This window comes from Micropterus dolomieu, linkage group LG14 (assembly GCF_021292245.1).
Source record: "Micropterus dolomieu isolate WLL.071019.BEF.003 ecotype Adirondacks linkage group LG14, ASM2129224v1, whole genome shotgun sequence".
Lineage (NCBI taxonomy): Eukaryota > Metazoa > Chordata > Actinopteri > Centrarchiformes > Centrarchidae > Micropterus > Micropterus dolomieu.
In genome coordinates this window covers 23,239,922-23,263,215 of record NC_060163.1, presented here as the reverse complement: position 1 = coordinate 23,263,215, position 23,294 = coordinate 23,239,922, and the positions used below count along the sequence as shown (strand labels likewise).

The following is a 23,294-nucleotide window of genomic DNA, read 5'->3' as shown; positions in this document are numbered from 1 at the left end:
ACACTTGCATTTGCCTTGGGATTAATATATTATAAATTATCCAAACAGGCCAAAAGGAAACGGAAGCACCTGATATATTAATAATACTGAATTTACAGGTAATAAAAAGGAAAGTACTACACTTATTTTCTCTAGGCTTTATAGATAATAAGGAAGTCTTACGCATCCGCATGCCTCAAATATCCAGGTCCTTTAATCGTAAATGTATCCAAAAGAAAAACAGTTCATCTTTAACGTGAAGCTTCATAAACACACGTCAGTCGTTAAACGAGATTACTACAAAATTATTGTTATTTCGGGAACACAGGCTGACAGGGGGAAAAAAACAGGACCTACTACGATCTTGCTATGAAAACAATAATATAAATATCCTGACTATTTGCAAAACCTTAAGGTGAAAATAAACCGATTAAATTGTAATATTTAATGAAGCGGTCCACTGACAACGAACGACAATCTGAAATATCAACATTTCAAGTGGCGCGCTTTACGACATCTCGCGAGATTGCAGTGTGTTCTGTACTTTGTCAGCAGCAGCGGTCCTCCACCATTTCGCTGCGTAAAGTCTCCTCCCCGCGACCGCTACATTCTGCGCCGAAACCCAGTCTCTCCCGGTCCGTATTTTAGCTTCTTCCCACAGACCTAGTGGTACCTCGTTGGGTACCGGGAGACAGTTTGGATTACTGGCATCACGGATTGAGTGCGATTTTACGCGGATGACGACTCCTTCAACGAGAATTTAGTAAAAGAAAATTGGTCGGAAATTTCAGGTAGGTGGGAACTTAAGATGGCGGCCTGGAGAGGGGAGGGGGGCAAGGAGGAAGTAATGGGGTGATTGAGGGGGGGCTCGGACTTACGAAAGGACACAATCCGACTGCATTTCACTTGGTGGCTTTTTTTTTTTAACGTAACGTGTTGAAATTTGCTGACACTGTATTGAACAGAGTAAAGCAAAAAGCAACAGCACTGATGAGTCAGATTTTAAACTGTGCTTACCGAAATAAATAACCCTTTAACCATCCTTTCCTTACCGTCGCTGCTATGGAGCCAGCCGTTGACCAGTGCGGGTCCCCCTAAATCCCCCGTATAATCATTGCAAAATTTATATGGAACTTTCTAACATTGTTTTTTTTTGCTATTTTGTGTTTATAGGTAGAAAGTAATATGTACTTGTGTTTGAAAATGAATAATTTTAAGTAATTTATTTCCGTAAAATGAGATTTGACCCCACGCCATGACGTCACGAGTGATTGTCCCCCTCTCTGTAGTGCATGCAGAAGCGGGTTTTAATGCGACTTTTCACATGTCTCTTTACGAAGTAACTCATCAAATGTGTCGGCATAAACGGGGCTTCTTTGAAGCTCGGGTCATTACATAACTGCGGGTGGGATGGGGCGCCTGCGCATCAAATGAACGCACCCTACTAACTCTTCTACCTTGCTAGTTAGCAAGCTTTTCTTAAGTGCCACCCAAGCAGTGTTTGTGTAACGTTACAAGCTAACGGTAGCCAGCTAACCACACTAGCCAAACCGGCAGGATTTAGGCGTTTAATTGTGTGGCTTTCTTATGAACAACACGTCCCCGATCCTTTTGGTGTCTTTGCCCCATTCGTCGGTCCGTTTATCATATGTACGCAGCCAATGCTCATATCACGATTGAATAAAGATTTTTTTTTTTTCTCAAGGAAGAGAATAATCCACAAGTTCACGTAGCTACAGCTAGCAACAATTAGTAACGTTTACATTTTAGGAGGGCATAAAATGAATGACTGGAGGCCCGCGCGGTTGGTCACCGGCTTTTAGCTTAAAGAGCGCATGCTGCAGATTTCCCAACATCTTCCTGTGGGCGACTGCAGCACTTGGAGCTAGCTAACGTAGCTGCTCGTAAAGTGCTACTTTCACGGAGCCTTTTTATTACTGCTGCAGATACCTCACTAAAACACAGCCAAAGACACCAACTGTAACTAGCAGTAGTTTGCTAGCCTAGCTATCTGGAGTGTTGAGAGCTGCTGCTCTCGTGACGTGACCTGTTAGCGTTACTCATCGTCCCCCACACATTGTGATATTGTTGTTTACTAATTGCACATTAAGTAAATTCTTGCTTTAGCTAATTTATGGCAAACCTCTCTATTATCCGCGCGTAGTTGCGTGTAGTGTGGCAAGCGCAAAAAGGTCGCCACACAAGAGTTTGTGAAGTGGAGAGAGGTGCAGTTGTTCCTTTTTGATTTAAATAATATAAAGTTACCGTCCGTTTCTGCTTTGGCTTCCACAGAATATGTGGAGGGGACCATAATTTCAGCATCCTGGAAGTAGAAAGCACAGAAGATCTGTGTCTCACACCACAGACAGGTGAGAAGTTGTTGCTTTGCACATGCATCCAATCAATTCTGACAACATTTGATGGCTTGCTTATGGACTTTTCTTTTGTCTTATATTTTTTTATTTTTTTTGTCTCAGATGGCTAGTAGGCAGTCAGGAGAACACAATGTTTTGAATAAAACAACAGCAAAGTGACTGCTTGTGTATCTCCAAAATATGTTTTGTTTATGCTGAGTTTATTTTATGGCCGTGTTCATTTTTAGCCTCTCAATAAATTACCCACGTCGTCCAGACACTTTGTTAACGACCTGTATCGTCCACAGGTGCAGTGTGTAGCCGGGGCAGCACAGAGGAAGGACGCTCTGGGGAGGAGGCGGTGCGGCAGCGTGCCCCTCCGGCTGTGGATGTGCTGGGTGGCAACCCCCAGGCTGCACAGAATGTGGCTGGGGAGTCACGTCAGCATGCCCCGCAGCCGGTTGCAGCTGCCCCCCGCCCAGTACCTCCGCTCACCAATCCGTCCACTGTGCCATTGCCGGAGAGCAACAACTCAGCATTCCTCGGCATGGAGAACGCCCCTCCAACCACCTTGCCTGAGACTCTACCGATCGGCCGAGACTCTAAGGAAGTCCCCTCCAAGGAGGCCGTTCCCGAAGTTGTCCAAGTTTCAAGATCCTTGCCAACATCCCTCAATGAGGACTGTAGTTCCTCGACTGAGATGCAAAGGCTTCCAGCTCCCTTTTGTCCACCTCTCACCCCAGATGCACAGATTGACAGCACAGTGCAAGAGTTGCAATACGGGTCACAAACTGATAAAGAGAAAAGCCACTCACATAGTCAGACAAACCAGATTCAGCCACCTAGAGAAGGTGCTGGACTTGTGGTTATTACAGGGACAAAGGAGAACGAGTCCGTCATGTTGGAATATAAACCAGAGACTGGAACAAACATGGAACTGGGTGGAAAAGAGCACACGGGCGGAAATATTCTCCCTAAACCTCAATATCAAATCTGTTTCACAGCCTCATCTCCATCTGTCCCACAATCAAGCGTTGGTTTTAAAGTCCAAGTCACCACAGAACACGGGGCTGTGGAGCAGTCTGACAGGGATCTGCTTGTCCACGCAAATCAAGGCAGCCCTATACCTCCGGCAGGTGCTGCGGAGCAGGCAGTTGGTCACCAGGACTCAAAATGGTCTGAGCTCCCTTTACCCTCATCTGACAACAGCGACATTAAACAAACTGACCTGTCGAAAACACACCCTAAAATCATCACAGAGATCTCAAATGAGGCTAGAGAAATACAGAAAGCAAATTCTTTGGAATCAGTTGAGATGTTTGAGCATGTTAAAGAGCTTGTTGACACTTCTCACAAAGAAACACAACCTCCTTCAGCTGAAATACTTGAGACCCCAAAGGCAAGAGGATCGCTTCCTGGATTATGCTCTTCTCCTGGAAAAGGAGGCTCGGTGTCCAGCAGCGCAGCATACAGAGACGACGGCGCCATCAACAGGGGCTGCAATCCCCCTGAAGGAGAGCAGGTAGAGAGTAGCGAGAGAGAAAAACAAACTGACATGCCCACTTCCTCATCTGACTTAACAATGCTGCCCGAGTGCTCTTCCACACAAGAGAGTTTCTCAAAACCCCCTGCTGCACCCCCTCTGTTTGACACAGGCCTAGTTGTCTCAGTGCAGACGGAGCAGGTTGTTGAAGCAGAAACATCTCATCCCTCTGACCAAGTCCCCACAACAGAGACACCCCTGACTGCTGAGCTTGTGCATTCAGCCGATGCTCAAGAAATTGTGGTTGTCAGAGAGGAGGCTCATATCAGTGGGGACTGGTCTAGCATGCACCTGAATCAGAGTTACCTCCTGCAACGAGAAGACGGCAGCGTCTGTGAAGCTGCCATCGTAAACGAGCTGGGTTCTGAACTCACTACTGGAGACCAAAGTGTTCAGGCAGATATTGAGTTACACTCACAACCTGTGGAAGTGTACGAGTTTTGCGGCCTGGTTGAGGAGGTTGCTGAGGAAACGGTCTGTGCTGGTAGTAGCGCACAGATGCCTCACTCTCCGGGATACGAGGTGAATTTATTCAACGCGCTACTAGACAACACTGACGAGTACACTGTCAAAGAGGACCCAGAGTCGCAACTTGAACCATCAATTCACACAATTAATGAAGGTGACACTGTCATTATTTCCCAGCAGCCCTTGCTTTCATCACATGATGCACATAAAATACAGGCTTGCTCCAACAATTCCCATAATTTGTCCATACAAAACACAAGAGTGGCGTCTGTCGGACAGCATTTGGTATTAGATGCTAACCAAGCTGTTGAAGTGGCTAACTCGAGTGAGGTTTGTTTAGTTGAAGTAGCTGCTGTTACATCTGAGTCATTCGGTGTTGAACAGACAGACTCCAGTCTACAAATTGTGACACCTTGCTCACAGGCCAATGCAGCAGTCTCGGACCAAACAGTTGTGAGTGATTCTCCTGAGATTCACATAGTTCGCCACAAACAGGAAGCAGAAGCAACAGCTGGTACTTTATCTCTAATATCCCCAGTGGTTGCTGGTGAGAACATTGGGATGGAATCATCTGTTGCTGTTTCAGTACACGTCTCTCATGTAGAAAATCAGACCCCAGGAGTCACTGTTGTAAGTGCCACAAAGCCTGCTTTGACAGGGACTCCATTGCAGAGTATTCAGAATGTCACTGTGTCCACAGAAACCAAACCAGTGGCTTTCTGCACCACTCACTCCTCTGGTATTATAAATCCAAAGCTGCTCCTTCTTAAACCGGGAGAAACTCCTCTCCTTAAACACCCACCCTCCCTTTTGGCACAGGTGTCCAATCAACTGAATGCGACCGGCAAGCTGGCCAATGCCTGCAGCTCTCTGTCTGGCACAGTGTCTGAGCAGTGCCTTCCCCAAACTCAGACGCAGTGCTCTGTCAATAAAACTTGTGTGACAGCAGCGCCGCCTGTCAAGATACAGCAGCCTACTATGAGCGGTAACATCTCGCTTCAGCTTGACCAGACTGCATCTGTCACCCCCACAACTTCAACAAGTAAATCTGACAAAGAGGCCTTAACTGTTACTAAAACGTCAACAAGTGCAGCAGATTCTGCGTCCCAAGATGTTGGCACCCCTACAGATGCCACTCCACCCACTACGCCTAACGCCCTTTACATGCTCACCGCATCAGTGGAAAGGGAAGGTACGGTCATGGCATCCACCAGTCCTAATAACCCGGGCAGCCAAGCTGACTCCCTGTATGTGGAGGAAGAGAGTGAGGACATGGAGCAGGACGAACCAATGGGAGAAACCGAGGCTCAGGAGGACAATTCAGGACAGGTTAGCAGTCCAGAGGAAGGCAGTGATGAAGAACCGGATGCAGACAAAACAGAAAACGAGATGACCACCCCCAGCTCACCACACAAGGTATTTTTGCTTTTATCAAAGGTTTAGAGAGTTGCACAGACAGGGGAAAAAGTAAAGGTTGGGTTGTGGGTCCAGAATCAGGAAGGCGATTGATACAGATTTGAAAATGAGTGCCTGCGTCATCAGAAGTAAGCCTAAACTAACAACATGAAACATTGAAGCATTGAGGCTCATAATACTAAAGAGTTTGTCCTTGAATGCCAAGGTAAGGCAGTTGTATCAGACTCCATGAATCAAGGCCACAGCTGAAGTCAAAACAATGTAAAAATTTGTGTCTTGTCAACTCTGATCAAGTGATTAATATGACACTAAAATGTGTTTATTAGCTACCCCATGGTGTATCTCATTGTTTCAGAAGCTGAAATATTGAATTCCACACTAAAGCATCCCCATACAGTAGCCAACAAGTTGGTCAGGTTACACTATGCATCCTGAGGATCATGGTTTTTCTTTACTTAACTGAGTGCAACAAAGCATTTTTAGGCTGTGGTGATGTGCCCCTCTCTGTAGCTACACTTTTATTTTAGTCTGTGACAGTTTTATTAACTCATTTTGTGGGCTGTAAATCAGCACCAAGCCTTAAGAGAAATTTGTTAAGAAGATTTATCTTGGCTGAAAAACAAAAGTAATATCTGTTAGTACACCATGATATGTCATTATGCGTCTGATTCTTATCAGGTATGCTGGCACTGGTCTAAATATGGCATCATTCTACCCATCCTTCTGCATGTAGTCCATATTGATATCACTCGTGTGAACAGCGTTTTTTTTGTTAATTATTTAGTGGTTTATTACTCTTAAGTTGGCCGCATGCTAAGCCATGTGTGTTTTTCCAGCATGGACAGAGCAGGACAGACAAAAAGGCACTGTTCCTTAAGGTAAGTGGTGGTTGTCAGACACCCAGATAGGTTCCCTATTCACGAGCACTTCTTAGTCAGGTGTTGTCACTGTTGGAGCATTTTGGCTTAAGAAGGCATTCCTTTGACTTCTGCTATATTATGATTTTAATTCTGCATGAGATCAAAGCTGACAGAAAAGCACTGATGGCCAGTTTATACCTCTGGAGCATGTCTGGATTTGCTTCTTTTAAACGCTTGCTCTAACCTAATTCATGCACGTGGCTTTTATCTTAGCGAATCTTACTGCTTTCACCTTGTTAAGGTCATTAAAAAAATTATTTCCTCTTCATCTTTCTCCCTTGGCCTTTAGGTACGCCAGTGGATAGCAGACAGGGTCACAGTGAATTCATCTCCTGTCTCACCCTCCACTTCCTCTTCTTACCCTGGTCCCTCACCCACCAGTGACTGGTCTACCCCACGGCGGGAGAAGTCCTCACCTCTTCGGGGTCCTCATGGGAAGTTTGTTTCTCCTTCGTCTGTTGGTGGCTACAATTCCTCCTCTTCGCCACCAGATCACGCCACCCCTCAGCGACCCCGTGGAGAGCGTCACACAGACATGGCAGAGCTGGCTAAACATGTGAGTGAGAGTTAAGACACAACACATTGTAATAACTTTAAGGAGAAGCAAGGCAGCTGCTTGAGCTTAGAAGAACTAACCATGTTAAGTGAATTATAAAATCAAAATAACACATTCTTAATGTTCCACAGGTGGTTTGAGGGCCCACAAAATGCAGCCAGTGTGGCTGGATATGGCGCATGTCAAGCTCCCTCTCAGTACATTTTTAACCTTTCACTACATTCTCAGACTACTGAGAATAATTGTGCATTCAGTGCAATGGCGGCCTTGGCTGCTCTAGGAGTCCAAAATTTAAATCACCTAAACAAATCCCTTCTGAATTGGCAAAAGTTCCTGGTTAGCAACAGAGAATTTAAACCTCTTGGAGCAGGGCATTAGTCAGTATGTTGACGACACACTTAAATGTGACGGGACTTTTCCTGAAATACACTGTAGTTTAATGAGCTATGTGTGTATACAGGATATAGTCAAAATCCTCATTGGGGTTATACATTTTCTTTATTGACTGTTGGTCATGCTTATGATGAGTAATCAGTTTATCATTGTTTTATCTATCTATCTGAAAAATTCAAAACAGTCAGTGTCCGATGGGAACACCCCAAAACTCCCACAATATAACCCGATAACCTTTTTGGCTTTGATGTTTTTACTTTATTTATATATATATATATGGCACTGAAGAGCCTGAAAACTGACTGCAGTGAATAATACACTGCGACTGTTGTGTTCAAGTGTTGACACTCTACACTGCCACTATTTACCTACATACCAACTGTAGAGCTGAGGCCTGTACTGCGAAGCAAGGTAACTGGCTTATCCAGGAAACTTCAGGAGTGTCTTTGTGACGTCCCAATTAACCCGTGCTACAAAAAGGGGATACGTTTTACCTGAGGTTTACTCACAATTTAAGCTGCAGCTTTAAAACCACTCCGAGCAGGTCATCTTCGTGGTTATTCTATGTACATGAATGGGCTATTATAAGTGTAAGCAACACACCCCATCTGTACACAGTGTTGATGAGAACTATTAATACACACCGTTTGATATAATATTTTAATATTTCCTCCTGACTTGTTGGACATTGCGCTTTCCTCTGGGGTTGCAGCTGAAATGATTGTTAAAATTAAGTTATTTTTATTATGTTATTCATGCAGGTAGCCCTACAGCCTCTGTGGGAGGAGATCTTAATTCATTCAATTCAAGGTCAATTTCTGAGATGTATGAATTATCCTAATGGTTTTCACATGTTTTAGATAGAATGTCTAAAAAAAAAAAATCTGGCGGGTGTTAATAAAAGTGGTAAAATTACAAAAATGTCACAAATTCCAATCCATATCTGTTTTTTTCTGAATAGGTCCAATTCACAGCAATGTCTCTAAAGTCCTGATGCATGTGATAATATAGTGATTGTGAGTGAGTGTGACTTTTTCCTTATTGCTATCCGATTGCGAGGCATAATAAATGGCAAGTCTGTGGTGTGATGTTGCAGCCTTGCAAAGTGAAGCGATGGGTTCCTTTACTTGTACATTTTTCTTCTCGTAAATTTACCACCTGACGTTATAATCATACATTATTCTAGGGAAGAAAAAACTCTGCCTGCATTGTCGAACAAGCCCCTTTAATGTGAATGCGCACAAACTCAAATTAAGTTGACCTAGAATCAACTTACCAGCTTCTTATTCACTGTCGTAGTCACATTTAACACCAATCTAGGCAGGTAGAGTTTGTTCACACTGACTTTCCGTGAAAACCCAGAGTTAAATCTGAGTAGGTTAAACTCCCTTCACAGTACAGGCCTCTGCCGTCCACTGGAGTCACAACTCACAGTAGGCGTGGGAATCCTATTCGATTTAGAATTGGTTCTTGATTCAATAAATAGAAAGGGGAGCACTATCTTTAGGCCCTTACTCCAGTTCACTGTGTGCCCAAACCTTTCACTCTTTTCTGTAGTCCGCTGAAATGCAGTATGAGACATAACTGGCAGTTAAGCTTAATTGTGTTGCTGAGGGTCTGAGTAGGGGAAAAAAAAGTTTTAAGAAGTTAACTGCATCAAACTGGAAGCATGTGACAGTCTTCTGCCTGCATGAGAATAATGAAAGTGTAAGTTAGTTGCCATCATAACTGGTTAAATGTTTGTTTTTGAAAAAACAGAAGTTGGGGGGGTGTGTGTTGTGGAGTAAAAGCAGGAGGAACCTTCTGGTGTGAGAGTGAAATATTCACAGAATACTTCTCCTCTATCCTTGAAAGGCAATTATTAAGTTGTTAGATAGAAAATTAGCAAAATATGAAGATAAAGAATAAGATAACTCTAGTGTGTACCGTGCTGCTGCTGCACTGTACCCTCACAGTTCTGTCTTCTCTTTCTTTTGTTCCATCAACACATTTTGGCAATTGCAATTCTTATGTGACTTATTTTGTTCACCCAGCTCTAAATTCACAGTTTCTGAAAGATCGTTGTAGCACACTAATGTGTTGGCAGGATTTACTGAGTGGTTTGGCCATTGTGTCCTGCAGGAAGCGGACATCGAGCATCGAACCCAGTCACTGAAGCGAGAGGGCTTCTGGTCAATGAAGCGCCTCACCCGCCTGACAGAGCCGCCACGACCGAAAGTTCACTGGGAATACCTGTGTGAGGAGATGCAGTGGCTCTCTGCTGACTTCGCTCAAGAGAGGCGTTGGAAGAGAGGGGTGGCTAGAAAGGTAGGTAGTGTTTTTGTGTGTAGAAATGTTTAAATGTAATTATTTTAACCTCCATTTTAAGTATATTATACTACTTCTGTATTCCTGCTGATGTATACTTTGGATGTTCTAGATGTGTTCTGTTGATATGTTCCTAGGTGGTACGGATGGTGATGCGACACCATGAGGACCTGAGGCAAAAAGAAGAAAAAGCCAAGAGGGATGAGCACGCTAAAATCAGAAGAGTGGCCTCTTCCATTGCAAAGGAAGTCCGGGCTTTCTGGAGCAGTGTCGAGAAGGTACAGACAATTCCCAAAAACCAAGCAAACAAAACCTTCTGGTTCGATGTTCAGCTGTGGAATTTGAAAGGATTGTGATCTGCGTGTGGTTTTTCTGTGATAGACATAAAATGTACTTTTACTTTTCTGACAATGAAATGCAGATATACTGACTCAACAAGATAAATGATTTGTTAAGTCATGTATAAACTAATTGTGTCTAATATTTGTCATTTAGGCTGCATTGTAGTAAAATTCACCCAGTGTCTCATCGTCTGTTCGTAAAGGTGGTTCAGTACAAGCAGCAGTCTAGACTGGAGGAAAAGAGGAAGAAGGCTTTGGACCTTCAGCTGGACTTCATTGTTGGCCAGACGGAGAAATACTCGGACCTCCTCAGCAAGTCTCTCGCACCCACCAGGCCTCCTGAAACTGTCCTTCTGACTCCCAAAAAATCTCCACTACCTCCTGTTGATGAGGATGGTGAGATGTTTTGTTTTTTTTCCCCAAGTAAAAACCGGCACATTATAAAAAGAGCTTACTGTCTCTAATGTGCTGTTCTAGCTCTGAGATTTCTTTCAAAGCTCAATCATTGGGTCAGAAAGGGACGTTGTCATAGTTACAGACCAATGACTGTATCTCCTTATGCGTCCACAGAGGTAAAATGTTTCATGCAAACAAAAAGATGTTTTTCAATATCAAGGTTATTGCCTCTTTTGAGAGAATCAATCAAGTCTTTTGCAAATCCCAGCAGAGCTTAAAAGCATCTTGGGTTGACTAAGATGATAAGTAACTTTATATTTTATGAGTGTGGTAAAACATTCTTTGGAACAACATTTCATAGGTACTTTACCGAGGACTGCTTGGCAGCCGTCGGGCTTGAGACTCGTCAGACTTGTCAGGCTAGTCTGTTGTACGTGTTAGTAATGGCAGTTGATTTCTAGAACATGGAGGTGAACAGTTTAAGGGTTTGCTTAGTCGGAAGGAAGACTTGGCAGTGGTTCATTTATGTGGGTCAGTAGTCCAGTCCCACTTTTATTTTATTATCTGACAAACTTTTGTGGTGCTAAAGTGCAATGATGTCTGCCTAGTTATCAAGCGTCTCTGTCACTGGAACCCAAACTACAATTTTTACTAAAATGGAGCCTTGTTTTAACCAGATTTTAACCAAGAAGTGTCTATTAAAGGGTTTATTGGCTTTGAAAAGTGCAGTTCGATCTAGATATATTGTGTATATGTTTGATTTTCAAGAAGTAGTTTTCTGTTTCCTCACAGCAATCAAGAAATAAATCCTTTTCAGTACACAATTATTCTCTTTGCGTTCTGCAGACAGAGACTTTGAGCCTCCTTGTGAAGAGGAGGATGATGAGGAGACCATAGAGGTGGAGGAGCAGCAGGAGGGAAATGATGCGGAGAGCCATCGGCGGGAGATCGAATTACTGAAGGAGGAGGGCATGTTGCCCCTGGACCAATTACTGAGCACCCTCAAACTGCCACAGGTACCTCCACAAACCCGATGGGACTGGGATTAATGTCTTTAATCTAGAAGACGGCAAAAATCATTATACTATTGTCACAAGCTCTTATTCAAACTTCTACATACCTACTATTAGGATACATTGTCCATTACTGACTGATTAGCACATTGTAACACTAACAAATACTAATGAGTTTTAATCACACAGGTGTTAAAACGCTCCTGGTTTAAACCAGTTTTTAAGCCACATATAACAAAAGTGAACATTAAAATGGTCACTCAGACTGTCCGTTGTGAATGTTATGTGCTGCTTTCAAATGTTCATGCTATAATTAATTTTGGCAAAAAATATCTTTGTACTATCGCAATGATCATCAAACCTTCTTGAAATACTACTGCTGGTGCTAAAACATTATTATTGCATTGGATACAGTCGAACTGAACAATGAACTCTACCGTATACTACAGCTTAAAACACCGTAAACAGGCAGGATGCTTTCAAGTTTAATCTGTGTCTCTTTATGCACCCGTTCATGTTTTCATTCATGTTCTGATTTCTTCTGGGTGTTAACAGCAGTGAAGGAACCAAAAAATCAAGCCGACGGTCAATTACTGACTTTATTTTAGAGTTTATGATGCGCTCTGCCTCAGTGTCTTCTGTAAAAAGGCGCTCCCTTGTGGTTAATCAAAAATAAAACAGCTCATGGCCATAATATAAATCATTATGTATGTTACCATCGGAATATTTCACCACGTTATTAATTAAAACCTCTCTAATGTCTCTGAAATATTATACATTCTGTACAAGCATTCGTTTTAATGCATGAAAATTATATAAAACATATTATTATATAACATGACTGATCATTCACTTTCATGACTAATCAAAAAGGACTAGAGGACTTAAGTAATTACAATTGAAAACAGAATGTCAAAAATAAAATTACAGAATAAGACTTAATATTATTCAATTAATTTATTTTCTGTGTGAAAGTTAACGCTTATTATTGTAGGTGTGTCTTTAAGTACTATGACCTTTTTTTTTTAAATCTATATAATAATTTAAAAAAAGGGCCATGAATAAACTCGTACCGTTACATTTGAAAATACAAATAACTAGAGAGCTTTTGATACAAACCACACGTCTGCATTTCATTTAATCACTGAATCATTGGATTACATAGGAGACGGGCTCAGACGGAGAGTGCTCGGATGAAACTTCTTCATCGGTTGAGGAGGAAGAAGATGGTGAATTCACTGCCAATGAAGAAGATGGTAAGACTCTCTCTCAATATATGGTGGGGGGGGGGTACTTTTGGTAAATACTTTCATATATTGGAAAAAGGGTGAAAACATTGCCTGGTGTGTAAATATTTTTGGTTGTTATGTTGAAACAATCTTAGAATACACAAGTCTATTAATGTAATATTTGTTTTCTCCCCCTTCCCGTCAGCTGAGGATGAGGAGGACACCATAGCGGACCAGGAGAAGGTAGAAGGAAATATAGATCACGCAGAGGAACTGGATGACTTGGCCAAAGAAGGTAGCTGCTTTTGTTTTAAAATGGAAAATGTAGTCCTTCATGTTGAGTAGCCTTGTGCTGTTTGCTTTGTGCTGCGTTGAAGTTGTTTAAAGTGTTTTTCCTTGGTTTTAGAGCTTCTGTTATTATATCTTTAAAGAGGAATTAGCTTAATTAAATGTTAACTTTAAAAACACTACATATGAATGGCGTTCAAGGGAGGACCGTGCTTGACCTTGTGTTTGTCAAAGCGTCACCAGACTCCCTCCAGCGTTTGCTCGTCTCTCTCCCTCACCGCACAGCCCCGCCCCTCCCTTTGCGTCTGCAAATAGCCGTCTACTCACAAACTCTCAACAACATGGAGGGAGACACAGTGCTGAAGACCTGGCTTGTAAAAAGAAAAAAACAACGGTTCAGTCAGTGTTTCCCACACATTCACTTTACTTCGGCGGGCCGCCCAGGTCAGGCGACGCATTGTAGCATTTATCCGAGAAGTAGCGACACGGTGGTTATTTTATAAGAGTGGACCAGGCAAAGCGACAGTGAACACACCAATCAGATGTCCTTCATTAGATACCATGTTGGTTTTGTTTTGATAGGCTACGGCGTCAAAATGCCTCCTCAGGGCCGGATCAGACAGAAGGCATTTTATGCAGCGAGAGGTGCTGTTTTTTAATTGTAATCTATTGTCAGTGAGCGTTCTGCGCGCTGTTTATGCGCCCTGGGCATCTCGCGTTTTGGCCGCCTGCTGCGCCTTGCGTTTTTGAAGAAGCGCTCTGAGCGCACAGAGTTGAAAAGCGTTCACCTCTGGGCAGAAAAGCGCCCACGTCATTCGCGTTTTTTCCATTGTCCAATCGAATGAATGGAGGGACAGGCCCACAGCTGTGCTGATGGAAGTTTACAGTTGCTTGGATTGTCTGGAGACCGCAACAAACTGGCCCCGACTCATCCTAAAATACGCCTTAAACCGACCATCATTAAGACAAAGCTACTGGACCAACTGGTAGGCTGCACACACGGATCTCCCTGTCTCCTGCATGTTTTACACCTCAAAACAATGCCAGAGCAGGTGCCCTCTGTTTGTCTGTTTTTTTTTTTTTTTTTTTAAGCAGATGTTTTAGCAACGAAAGACACAGACCTGTGAGTTGTGATCGTTTCTGCTAATATGACAGTCCAATCAAAGATTGTAGCGCCAGCTATCTGTAATCTTTGGTTTGATGCTAATTAATAACTGACAGGACAGCTGATTCGATGGTGGTCTAGCAACATTTAAAAAAAAACGCAGCGCACTGGTCTTTTCCAGTTTCAACCAAAAAAGGCATTGCTGTGCGCCTCGCAGCCATGCAGCTTACATGCAACATAGCTGTCGCCCTGCTGTTTGTTGCGGTTAACGTTACTGTTCATAGGCCTAGATAATGTAGGTTTAATATGTATTTACAGCCACTGAAGAGGAGGAAATGTCCATGTATGACGTTGTTTATCAGGCTTGCTAATGCTACCAGAGGTACAAACTGGGGCTACAGTCAGCCAGTGTTATATTTATACTATTTATACTTGGCGTGGAAACTGACATACTAAATAGACCTCAGTTTTGCCAAAGTTGTAGGCACAGATCAGAGAATTCGGCTGACATTAACTTTCAAATCCAAGCAGACACATACAGTCTGATTTAGAGCAGAAAAAAACTCTTAAGGCTTTAAGTTATATGTTATGTTATTTTACACACAGAAACATCATCTGTATTATCGTATTACCAAACAACAATCTATGTGATCATGCAAACAGCAGCAGCAGAAACGCACTTTAGGCAGTGCGTCGCAAAGTGATCTGATTTGAACAGAATATTTCAGAGTTTAGTTTAGCCATTTTGTGGAAAAACATCGGTTTTATTTTTATATATAGATTCATATTTTTGAATCTGCCAACCTCAATGGCCTGAGGACTAATACCAGTTCTCAACTGCTGAACTAAAAAGATCTTTGGGCTTCCAGAGAAATGAGACCTAATAAATAATTCATTTCTTCATTTTGGCTCTGACAAGAGATTTTCAATAAAAGCTTACTTTTAATAAAGTTTAACATTACAACACAAATCATTTCTGCAGCACATCAACCCCCTTAAAAATTGAATAAAGCTCTTTTGCTCGTCGAGAACCTTCATTTAATCCACATAAAAACATTAGTAATTTGGCCATTTTCGTTGTACTTGCACAGGAACCCAGCCAATTTTTGATTGCTGTTTTAACACAGCTGTGTGTTGCGTATGTGCCAGTTTGCATTTTAACAAGCATATCGTTCTTTTTCGAGCAGTACCCTGTTTCAAAAAACAGGAGAAGTAAACGTCTACCCTGACATATCTCTGGTCCCCATTGTAGGCAATATGAGTGTTGAGGAGCTGCTGGAGAAGTACAAAGGAGCATATGCCTCAGACTTTGAGGCTCCATCTGCATCTGGCTCTAAAGGAAGCTCTGATTCGGAGGTGTCTGGGGATGAGGAGGAGGAGACTGAAGAAGATGAGAGTGATGCAGAAAGCAACTCTTCCTCCTCAGGTATTAACCAGCTCACAGGGAATCAAAATAACCTCCATGAAAATTGTTTATCTGCTCCATCTCTGACAAGCCAAAGGTTTTCCAACAGCTTTTTCAGAAGGGTAGTATTTCTGTCTGTGTTTTATTTTATTTTTTTATAAAGACTGTTTGCTGCTTTTAAGACATGCTACTTATTATTAAATTATTTCCTCTTGTGCTTTTATCAGATTCAGCAGGAGACAGTGCAGAAGATGATGAGAGTGAGAAGGACGAAGAGGAGAGTGAGGAAGAAGATGGCGGCGATGGCTGTGGAGATGAAGGGATGGAGGTCTTGCTAAAAGAGGGAGACAACAGCCCACCTTCCACTAGCTCGCGGCCAAAGAAAGAGATCAGCCATATTGCTGCTACTGCAGAGAGCCTGCAGCCTAAAGGCTACACGTTGGCTACTACAAAGGTCAGTCTTGAATATTTTTCGAACGTAAAACTTAAAACGAGACTTTTGAGCGCCAAAATAATTTAAGAAGTAAGACGGGTCACTTTTTGTCTGTTACAGCTAAAATCTAATCCTTAGCGTTCTCATCTTTTCTTTCCAATAAAAGGTCAAGACCCCCATCCCCTTCCTGCTTCATGGCACGCTACGGGAATACCAGCACATTGGACTCGACTGGTTGGTCACCATGTACGAGAAAAAGCTCAATGGCATTCTAGCTGATGAGATGGGTCTGGGCAAGACCATCCAGACCATCGCTCTGCTAGCTCACCTTGCCTGTGAAAAAGGTAACAAACCTGGTTGTGATACTTTTAGTACTTATTAGATTAAACTTTAGCCGCGTTTCCACCAAAAGTAGCCGAGGCTTTGAGTCCCAGGATCTACTTTTTTAAGGAACGAAAAGGTTCCTTCAGCCCATTGTTGTGTGTGTGTTTCCACTGCGGTCTGAAGACCTGCGAAGACTATGCAAATTAACCAGCTGACTTATACGCCAAAATGAAGATGTGAACATCAGATTTAATAATAAATGATCTTTATTTATAGAGGACTTTTCAAAAACAAGTTACAAAGCGTTTTCACAAGTATAAAAACAATAAAACGCATAAAAACACTTACATGCTAAAAACAAGAAAACACTTATACGACTAGAATACACATTTAAACTAAATATAAAATGTATAAAAAATAAATAATTCTGTTGGTTTTGGAGAAGCGGAGACCGACTTTGGCTCCGTGTAGAAACCTCCTGACTGATGAAACCGATAAATGTTCTTTCATGTTCAACTGCTGATATTTTGTCATTTGACCTGTTGTGTTCAGGAAACTGGGGGCCTCACCTTATCATCGTCCCCACCAGTGTGATGTTGAACTGGGAGATGGAGCTAAAACGCTGGTGTCCCGGGTTTAAAATCCTCACCTACTTTGGCAGCCAAAAGGAGAGAAAGCTAAAGAGACAGGTAATGCATTAATTGGTTTGTAATGCAGTGTTTCCTACAGCTGAGTAATTGTGATTTTCCTGCTTTATGTTCCCTAAGTACCCAATGATGACCCTGATGCAACCTTTTCTTTCTACTACGGATGTGGGAACACTTGGTTTTCTTCAACTAATCTGAACCATATCGATTATCTGTTCTTTTTCTCAGGGCTGGACGAAGCCTAATGCTTTCCATGTGTGCATCACTTCGTACAAGTTGGTTCTTCAGGATCACCAGGCGTTCCGGCGAAAGTCTTGGCGGTACCTGATCCTAGACGAGGCACAAAACATCAAGAACTTCAAGTCCCAGCGCTGGCAGAGCCTGCTGAACTTCAACAGGTCAGTAGAGCTGGGTGTTTTGTATTCTCAGGTAGACCTGTACAAACTGTCGGGCTCAGAGTGAGTAATGTGGTATCGCTACCACTTCAAACCTTAGTTAGCACGATTATTACCGCTGTTGTTAACAGAAACGTCTGTGGATCTACAAACTTGGACACGTCATTAATGATGTAAAATTGTTTCATCGGGTTTTTGAACATTGTGCATACACACCCATGATCAGTCTGTGTTGCGTCCAAAGCTTTTTGCTTAAGGCTCGAACAAGCGTCAGCACATGCACCCTTGCCTCTGCAGACACGATGCACGAGCTGTCCAAAACCAGTGTAGCATACTTAGTCCCTGCAGCTTAAATAGGATAATTACACTCTGACAGAAATGCTGACATGCTGGTATTCTATTTTGTAAATTTTTGTTCCCAGACACAAGTAAACATGAGGATCTTAAAATCCAAACAGTCTCTTCTAATAAATAGCTTGTAGAAGATACTGTCACTCGTGGATTAAAATATGGAGTCCCTTTTAATGCTGAGGCACATCGTGATTTGTTTTAGAAAGAGGCTGAAAGAGATCAGTAGCCTGTACAACGAAGTGAGTTCAAACCACTCAGAATTAACTCGGGGTTATTAAGCAAACAGGGTTGACAAACTCTGACCGCCTACACTGGTCTTAAACGTTCCTACAACGGTGAATAAGAATTTGGTAAGTTGAGTTCTAGGATTTTTTTTTTATTTATAATCATTTTATTGTCCAGCCCTAAGTTTAGGTGGTAGTGCAAGTTGGCTAGTAATCTTCTGGTTGGTGGTTTGATCCCCGGGAAGTCAAGTCTGATTGCAGAGGAGTTTTTGAGCAACACACAGAACCCCAAGAGAAATTGTAAGACTTTGGGCAAAAACTTCTGCCAGATCAATGTGATGTAAAGTCCAAAGGTCATTCTATGAATATCAAAAACATTTCAAATCCAAAATAAACTTCAAACATTTCCAGCGCTACTCTCTGGTGGTGTAGCTTTAACGGAGTACTGTGTATCACACAGAAAGGGATCTTGTGCAGGTGTTGGTAATGGATGCAGCGTGGAAGCAGCATGAATTTTGTTTTCGAACAAAACATTGAACAGAAAGCTTTGATGCAAAGCTTTTTTATTTTTTTTTTTTTTAGTCTGGTAAATATCTATCAATTCTTATTTAAAGAACTGTGCTGATATTATGTATTGCTCACTGTGTGACAAAAACCCCAGCAGACTGAGGAGATGATGATGATGTCTTTTAAGAAACCAGGCGTGTAGGCGGAAAATCTCAATAGGTGTCATAAGCAAAGCATTATGTACCAAGTACTTTTGTACAAACCAATAATGCTCTTGGAAGGAAAAAAAAACTGCCTGTAATGTTTCCAAGCATATTCAAGGATGCCTCTCTGCCTCATCTGTAAGCAGTTGCATGTCACAAGCAGTCAGTGTGCATTCAGCTGTGGAAGACATGCCGTCATTTAGTATTAGCCACCCAAAATACACCAGAGCACGTAATTGTTTATCCACAGGCCACAGTGGTGTGTGGATGTGAGGATTTAACCAGCTAATCTTACAATTTGAAATGTTTTTTTCTTATCAAAGTGGCTGTAATTAGACTAACTTGCTGTCATTTGGCTGGTGGCCTTTTCCGGCTGGCGGTAGTTTCTCACTGTTAACACAGAGCTTCAGAGAGGAGCTTCTGCACATGAGGAGGTGCACACACACTGCTTTATTACATACAAGTTTTTAGTCATAGATCTTCTTCAAGCATACTGGGTATATGGAGAATAAGACGGCGCTTAAGTGTATCTATACATGGGCATTTTGTGATGAGCTCAAAACATCTGTGTATCACTAATACAAAACCGTCCATTCAAGGGTATTGTCGACTAATGTAATGCATGAAGGCTAAGGGATGAGAACCAGGAAACACTTTTTGTAAATGACAAACAATTGAAATACCTGAACCAACAGGTGATTATCACCAGGCTCTGCAGTTTCCCTCAGCTCTACAGAGTTTTTAAGCTCAACGTTTTGGTTTTCCAACACACTGACTGAACGTTTTTTTGGATCAGTCCCACAGCTTTCAGTAGTTCTGTTTTCTAGGGCTGCTAAACTATGGCTAAATTATATAATTAATGATGATAATTTTATCCATATTGAGATTACGATAATTTAAGATGATGACTTTGGAAATATTATGCTTACTTAAAGAAAACCTTGTCTTTATAACTGTATAAAGACTGAGTACTTGAACTTTAAAGATAATTCAACTGATTGCTAGATCATTTTAATCCGTTTGTTGCAACTAAATCACAGCAAAATGTTTACTTTGGGTTCATACAGCTGCAGTAATCGCAGGTTGTGTTTATTCCTATTATCACGTTGTGTTTGTAAACACTTGGCAGACGTCCAGTGATAAAACCCCTGCAAGGAAAGTGACACGAGGATTAAATTCACATTTGGTCTGAATGCACAGGAACAAATCTTGCTCTGTGTTTTTTGTTGTTCCTCCCCAGCCTCCTTGAAACCAAAGTGTTTCCAAACAGCTGAATTGGTTTTCCCCTTTTCTTGTTGACCAAAGGCTCTCTTTCTGTCATCTTGGCTCGAGCTTACCTAAACTTGCCACAGCCTGGCTGAGAGTGAGTTTGGCCTTTTAGGGAGGGGCAGGATGCACTGGATTTATAACACAAGACAAAAAGAGAGCATTAGTGCGCAACAGAATGTGGCACAATAATGATTTTAGCTCTACGATCTTGTCTTCATAATCGTTGGAAGCAAAATCATTGAAAGCCGTACTGAGATAAAACTCAGCTGTCATCTTCTTTACCTGCCGAGCACCAAACAGCAGGCAGACAGTTTGCAACCAGCTGGTGTCATATGGAGCATTTAGCAGCTAAAGAGATAGATATATCCCTCAGGAGTTGGAGAACAAAACTAGTAGAGTGAATACTGGCATTTGATTAATCAGGTGGACACAGACACAAAATTTATAAATACAAGTTTACATTTCTTCTCCTTTGTCATCTATAATTCTAATAATATAAATCTTGACACAATTACGTAAACCTTTATGCTGACCTTTCCCTGCTTGTGTACGCCAGCATCTCTACATATCTACAGATATATTTCACACTCCCAATTACAGCCACCGGCGCCTGCTGCTGACAGGAACTCCTCTCCAGAACAGCCTGATGGAGCTGTGGTCTCTGATGCACTTCCTCATGCCCCACGTCTTCCAGTCCCACCGCGAGTTCAAAGAATGGTTCTCTAACCCGCTGACGGGGATGATCGAGGGCAGTCAGGAGTACAACGAAGGCCTGGTCAAGAGGCTCCACAAGGTGCTGAGACCATTCCTGCTCAGGAGGATCAAGATTGACGTGGAGAAGCAGATGCCCAAGAAATACGAGCATGTGGTGCGCTGTCGGCTCTCCAAGAGACAACGATTTCTCTACGATGACTTCATGGCGCAGGCCTCGTAAGTTACCACGCAGTTGTGTTCAGAATGAGAAATCGGAGATGATCCAGTACTCAGTTAAAATATTGTTGGATTGCCGCTCATATTGCTCATATTACTAGTTTGGTCTCTCCATGAATCACCTTTTTGTTTCTGATTCACAGGACCCGGGAAACGCTGGCCAGCGGTCACTTCATGTCTGTGATTAACATCCTAATGCAGCTCCGCAAAGTTTGCAACCACCCCAACCTGTTTGACCCTCGACCCATCCAGTCTCCCTTCATCACGCAGCCCATTATTTTCCATACAGCCTCCCTGGTGCAGGACGCTCTGGAGGTCTCTCCTTTGAAGGTTGGCATTAAAGAAAACAAAAGCTTTAATCTGGTCAGAAAATAAAATCTTTCATGTACTGAGCAACATTTAGGACTTAATTCTGATTAAGTTTTTTCCGATGAGATGAAAATGAATACTGTTTTTGTGTCATCAGCGCTGCGACCTTTCTATGTTTGACCTTGTTGGTTTGGAGAGCCGTGTGTCCCGCTACCAGGCAGATGTCTTCCTGCCGCGTCACAAGGTCAGCCGCCAACTAATCCAGGAGATCCTTGAGTCCCCCGAACCGCCTCCGAGACCCAGACCAGTCCGCATGAAAGTCAACAGGTAAACGGTTCAAATTGGCAGCGCTAGTGACGAAATCGATTTTCCTATATCTTCCCTGCTGAGTGCTTCTGCCAGCCAGTCTTTTAATCACACAACCAAGTGTCTGTGTCTGAGCAGTATATGTTGTTCATCACTCAACACTTAAATACTCAACGGAATGAAAATTGTAAAAAAAAAAAAATAAAGTCTTGTTTACGTATGTTTATTTTTTTAATTATTGTATTTTGAAGGTTCTGCATTTTCAGAGGCAAACCTCCATTTCAGAAATTAAAAATGTTTTATATTTTAAGTAGGAGGCAGAATTGGACATCGATGCATAGTCAGGGGATAATTAAATCTTATTCTTTAGAAGTGTAAAATATGTATTAAGAAACAAATTTATGACTGCAATGTTTGGTCTTTTGTTTTGGTCTGTCTCCGTTTTAGGATGTTCCAGCCGCCTCCGAAAGGTGATAATCGACCTGTCCTACTGATGAACAAACCTACCTGCTCCGTGCCCCCAGCAGCACAAACCCCCAAAACTCCTCCAGTCACTGAAGTTACCTCAACTCCTGCACCTGCTCCTGTAGTTCAACAAGGCAAGTGAAGGGGTCGGGGGGGTACCTGTAAACAAAAAAACTTGAACATGCTGTTAGAAAGCAGAATTTATCCTATAAAATAATCTCGTAATTGCTGATATTTAATTTTTTGCTTGTTTCTCCGAATGCCTTTTCCTTTTCAGTGGTGTGTTCAGTTACAACTGCACCCCCGCCTCGTACGTCCATGCATCTTACTGCTCAAACAGCAGTGAGATCCAGCGCCCCAAAGCCAGTGCTAACCGTACGGCCTCCCACTGCTTCCTGCACAGCGAGCGTACCAACTCATCCGAGTTCACCCGCCGGCAGCGTCATGCCCCAGAGGGTCCTGCTCAGTCCAGATATGCAGGCTAGGCTGCCTTGTAAGTTTGCATATGTCATTTTCAATAGTTAGTTTCTCAGAACAGATAACTTATTAATGTATAATCTCTTTTAAACACCAACCTGAATATCTGCCAGTTTGATTCAGTATTTTATGAGTACTTTTATTTTGATTGTCGATTCAGCAGCTTTTTTTTAAAGAGGTGGTATTATGCTTTTTGCCTTTTTCCCTCTCGTTTATTGAGTTATTTATCTTTTTCGTGCATGTAATAGGTTTGCAAAGTGAAAAAGCCCAAAGTCCAGCCCAAAGGGAGTTCCCATCTCCCATAGAAAACTCTGCTCTGAACTGCCTGAAAACAGCTCGTTTGCAGTCCAGCCGCTTCCCTTTCATCCCTGTGACGTCACAGCTAAATGCGCCTCACATAACGCTCGCCAAGCAGCTAGTCCGACACGCCCTCAAAAACACCGGTGGAAAAACAGTGAGCTGCAGCACACGGCTCTCCTCTCCCTGCCAAACACTAGCTCCCCTCCAGGCAGTCAGTGGACATAAAGTTGTTGCTGTGATGTAGAGACAGAGCTCAGTTAAAACTTTATGGATGAAAGATACTTTTGTTACAGATTAATAACTCACCGCTCTGAAACTCTCGCTCCAGTCTATGTTGCCAAGCTGGTAAGGGGATATACGGCTTAACCGAAGCAGTGTTTACCGGCTTCTCGCTGACCCGCCCTTCTCTGCTTCTGATTGGCTAGTAGTCCTTAACTAGGA

General features: G+C 42.5%; 1 protein-coding gene across 3 annotated transcripts in view; it reads left to right on the top strand.

Moving 5' to 3' along the window:
• The first annotated feature begins 552 nt into the window (after window positions 1-552).
• The window catches only part of LOC123983070 (Snf2-related CREBBP activator protein), a 36,984-nt gene continuing 14,242 nt past the window's right edge, over window positions 553-23,294 (top strand). For 2 of the 3 annotated variants that reach the window (XM_046069197.1, XM_046069196.1), the window contains exons 1-21: window positions 553-770; window positions 2,272-2,348; window positions 2,642-5,760; window positions 6,597-6,638; window positions 6,970-7,236; window positions 9,751-9,936; window positions 10,074-10,214; window positions 10,481-10,673; window positions 11,520-11,689; window positions 12,852-12,942; window positions 13,121-13,210; window positions 15,561-15,734; window positions 15,941-16,167; window positions 16,313-16,490; window positions 17,023-17,159; window positions 17,346-17,515; window positions 20,667-20,996; window positions 21,140-21,326; window positions 21,463-21,632; window positions 22,059-22,210; window positions 22,354-22,569. In XM_046069197.1, coding sequence (XP_045925153.1) covers window positions 2,881-5,760; window positions 6,597-6,638; window positions 6,970-7,236; window positions 9,751-9,936; window positions 10,074-10,214; window positions 10,481-10,673; window positions 11,520-11,689; window positions 12,852-12,942; window positions 13,121-13,210; window positions 15,561-15,734; window positions 15,941-16,167; window positions 16,313-16,490; window positions 17,023-17,159; window positions 17,346-17,515; window positions 20,667-20,996; window positions 21,140-21,326; window positions 21,463-21,632; window positions 22,059-22,210; window positions 22,354-22,569 — 6,001 coding nt within the window. In that variant the 5' untranslated portion in view covers window positions 553-770; window positions 2,272-2,348; window positions 2,642-2,880. The remainder of the gene's footprint in view (window positions 771-2,271; window positions 2,349-2,641; window positions 5,761-6,596; window positions 6,639-6,969; window positions 7,237-9,750; window positions 9,937-10,073; window positions 10,215-10,480; window positions 10,674-11,519; window positions 11,690-12,851; window positions 12,943-13,120; window positions 13,211-15,560; window positions 15,735-15,940; window positions 16,168-16,312; window positions 16,491-17,022; window positions 17,160-17,345; window positions 17,516-20,666; window positions 20,997-21,139; window positions 21,327-21,462; window positions 21,633-22,058; window positions 22,211-22,353; window positions 22,570-23,294) is intronic. The other variant, XM_046069198.1, reaches the window with a different exon arrangement.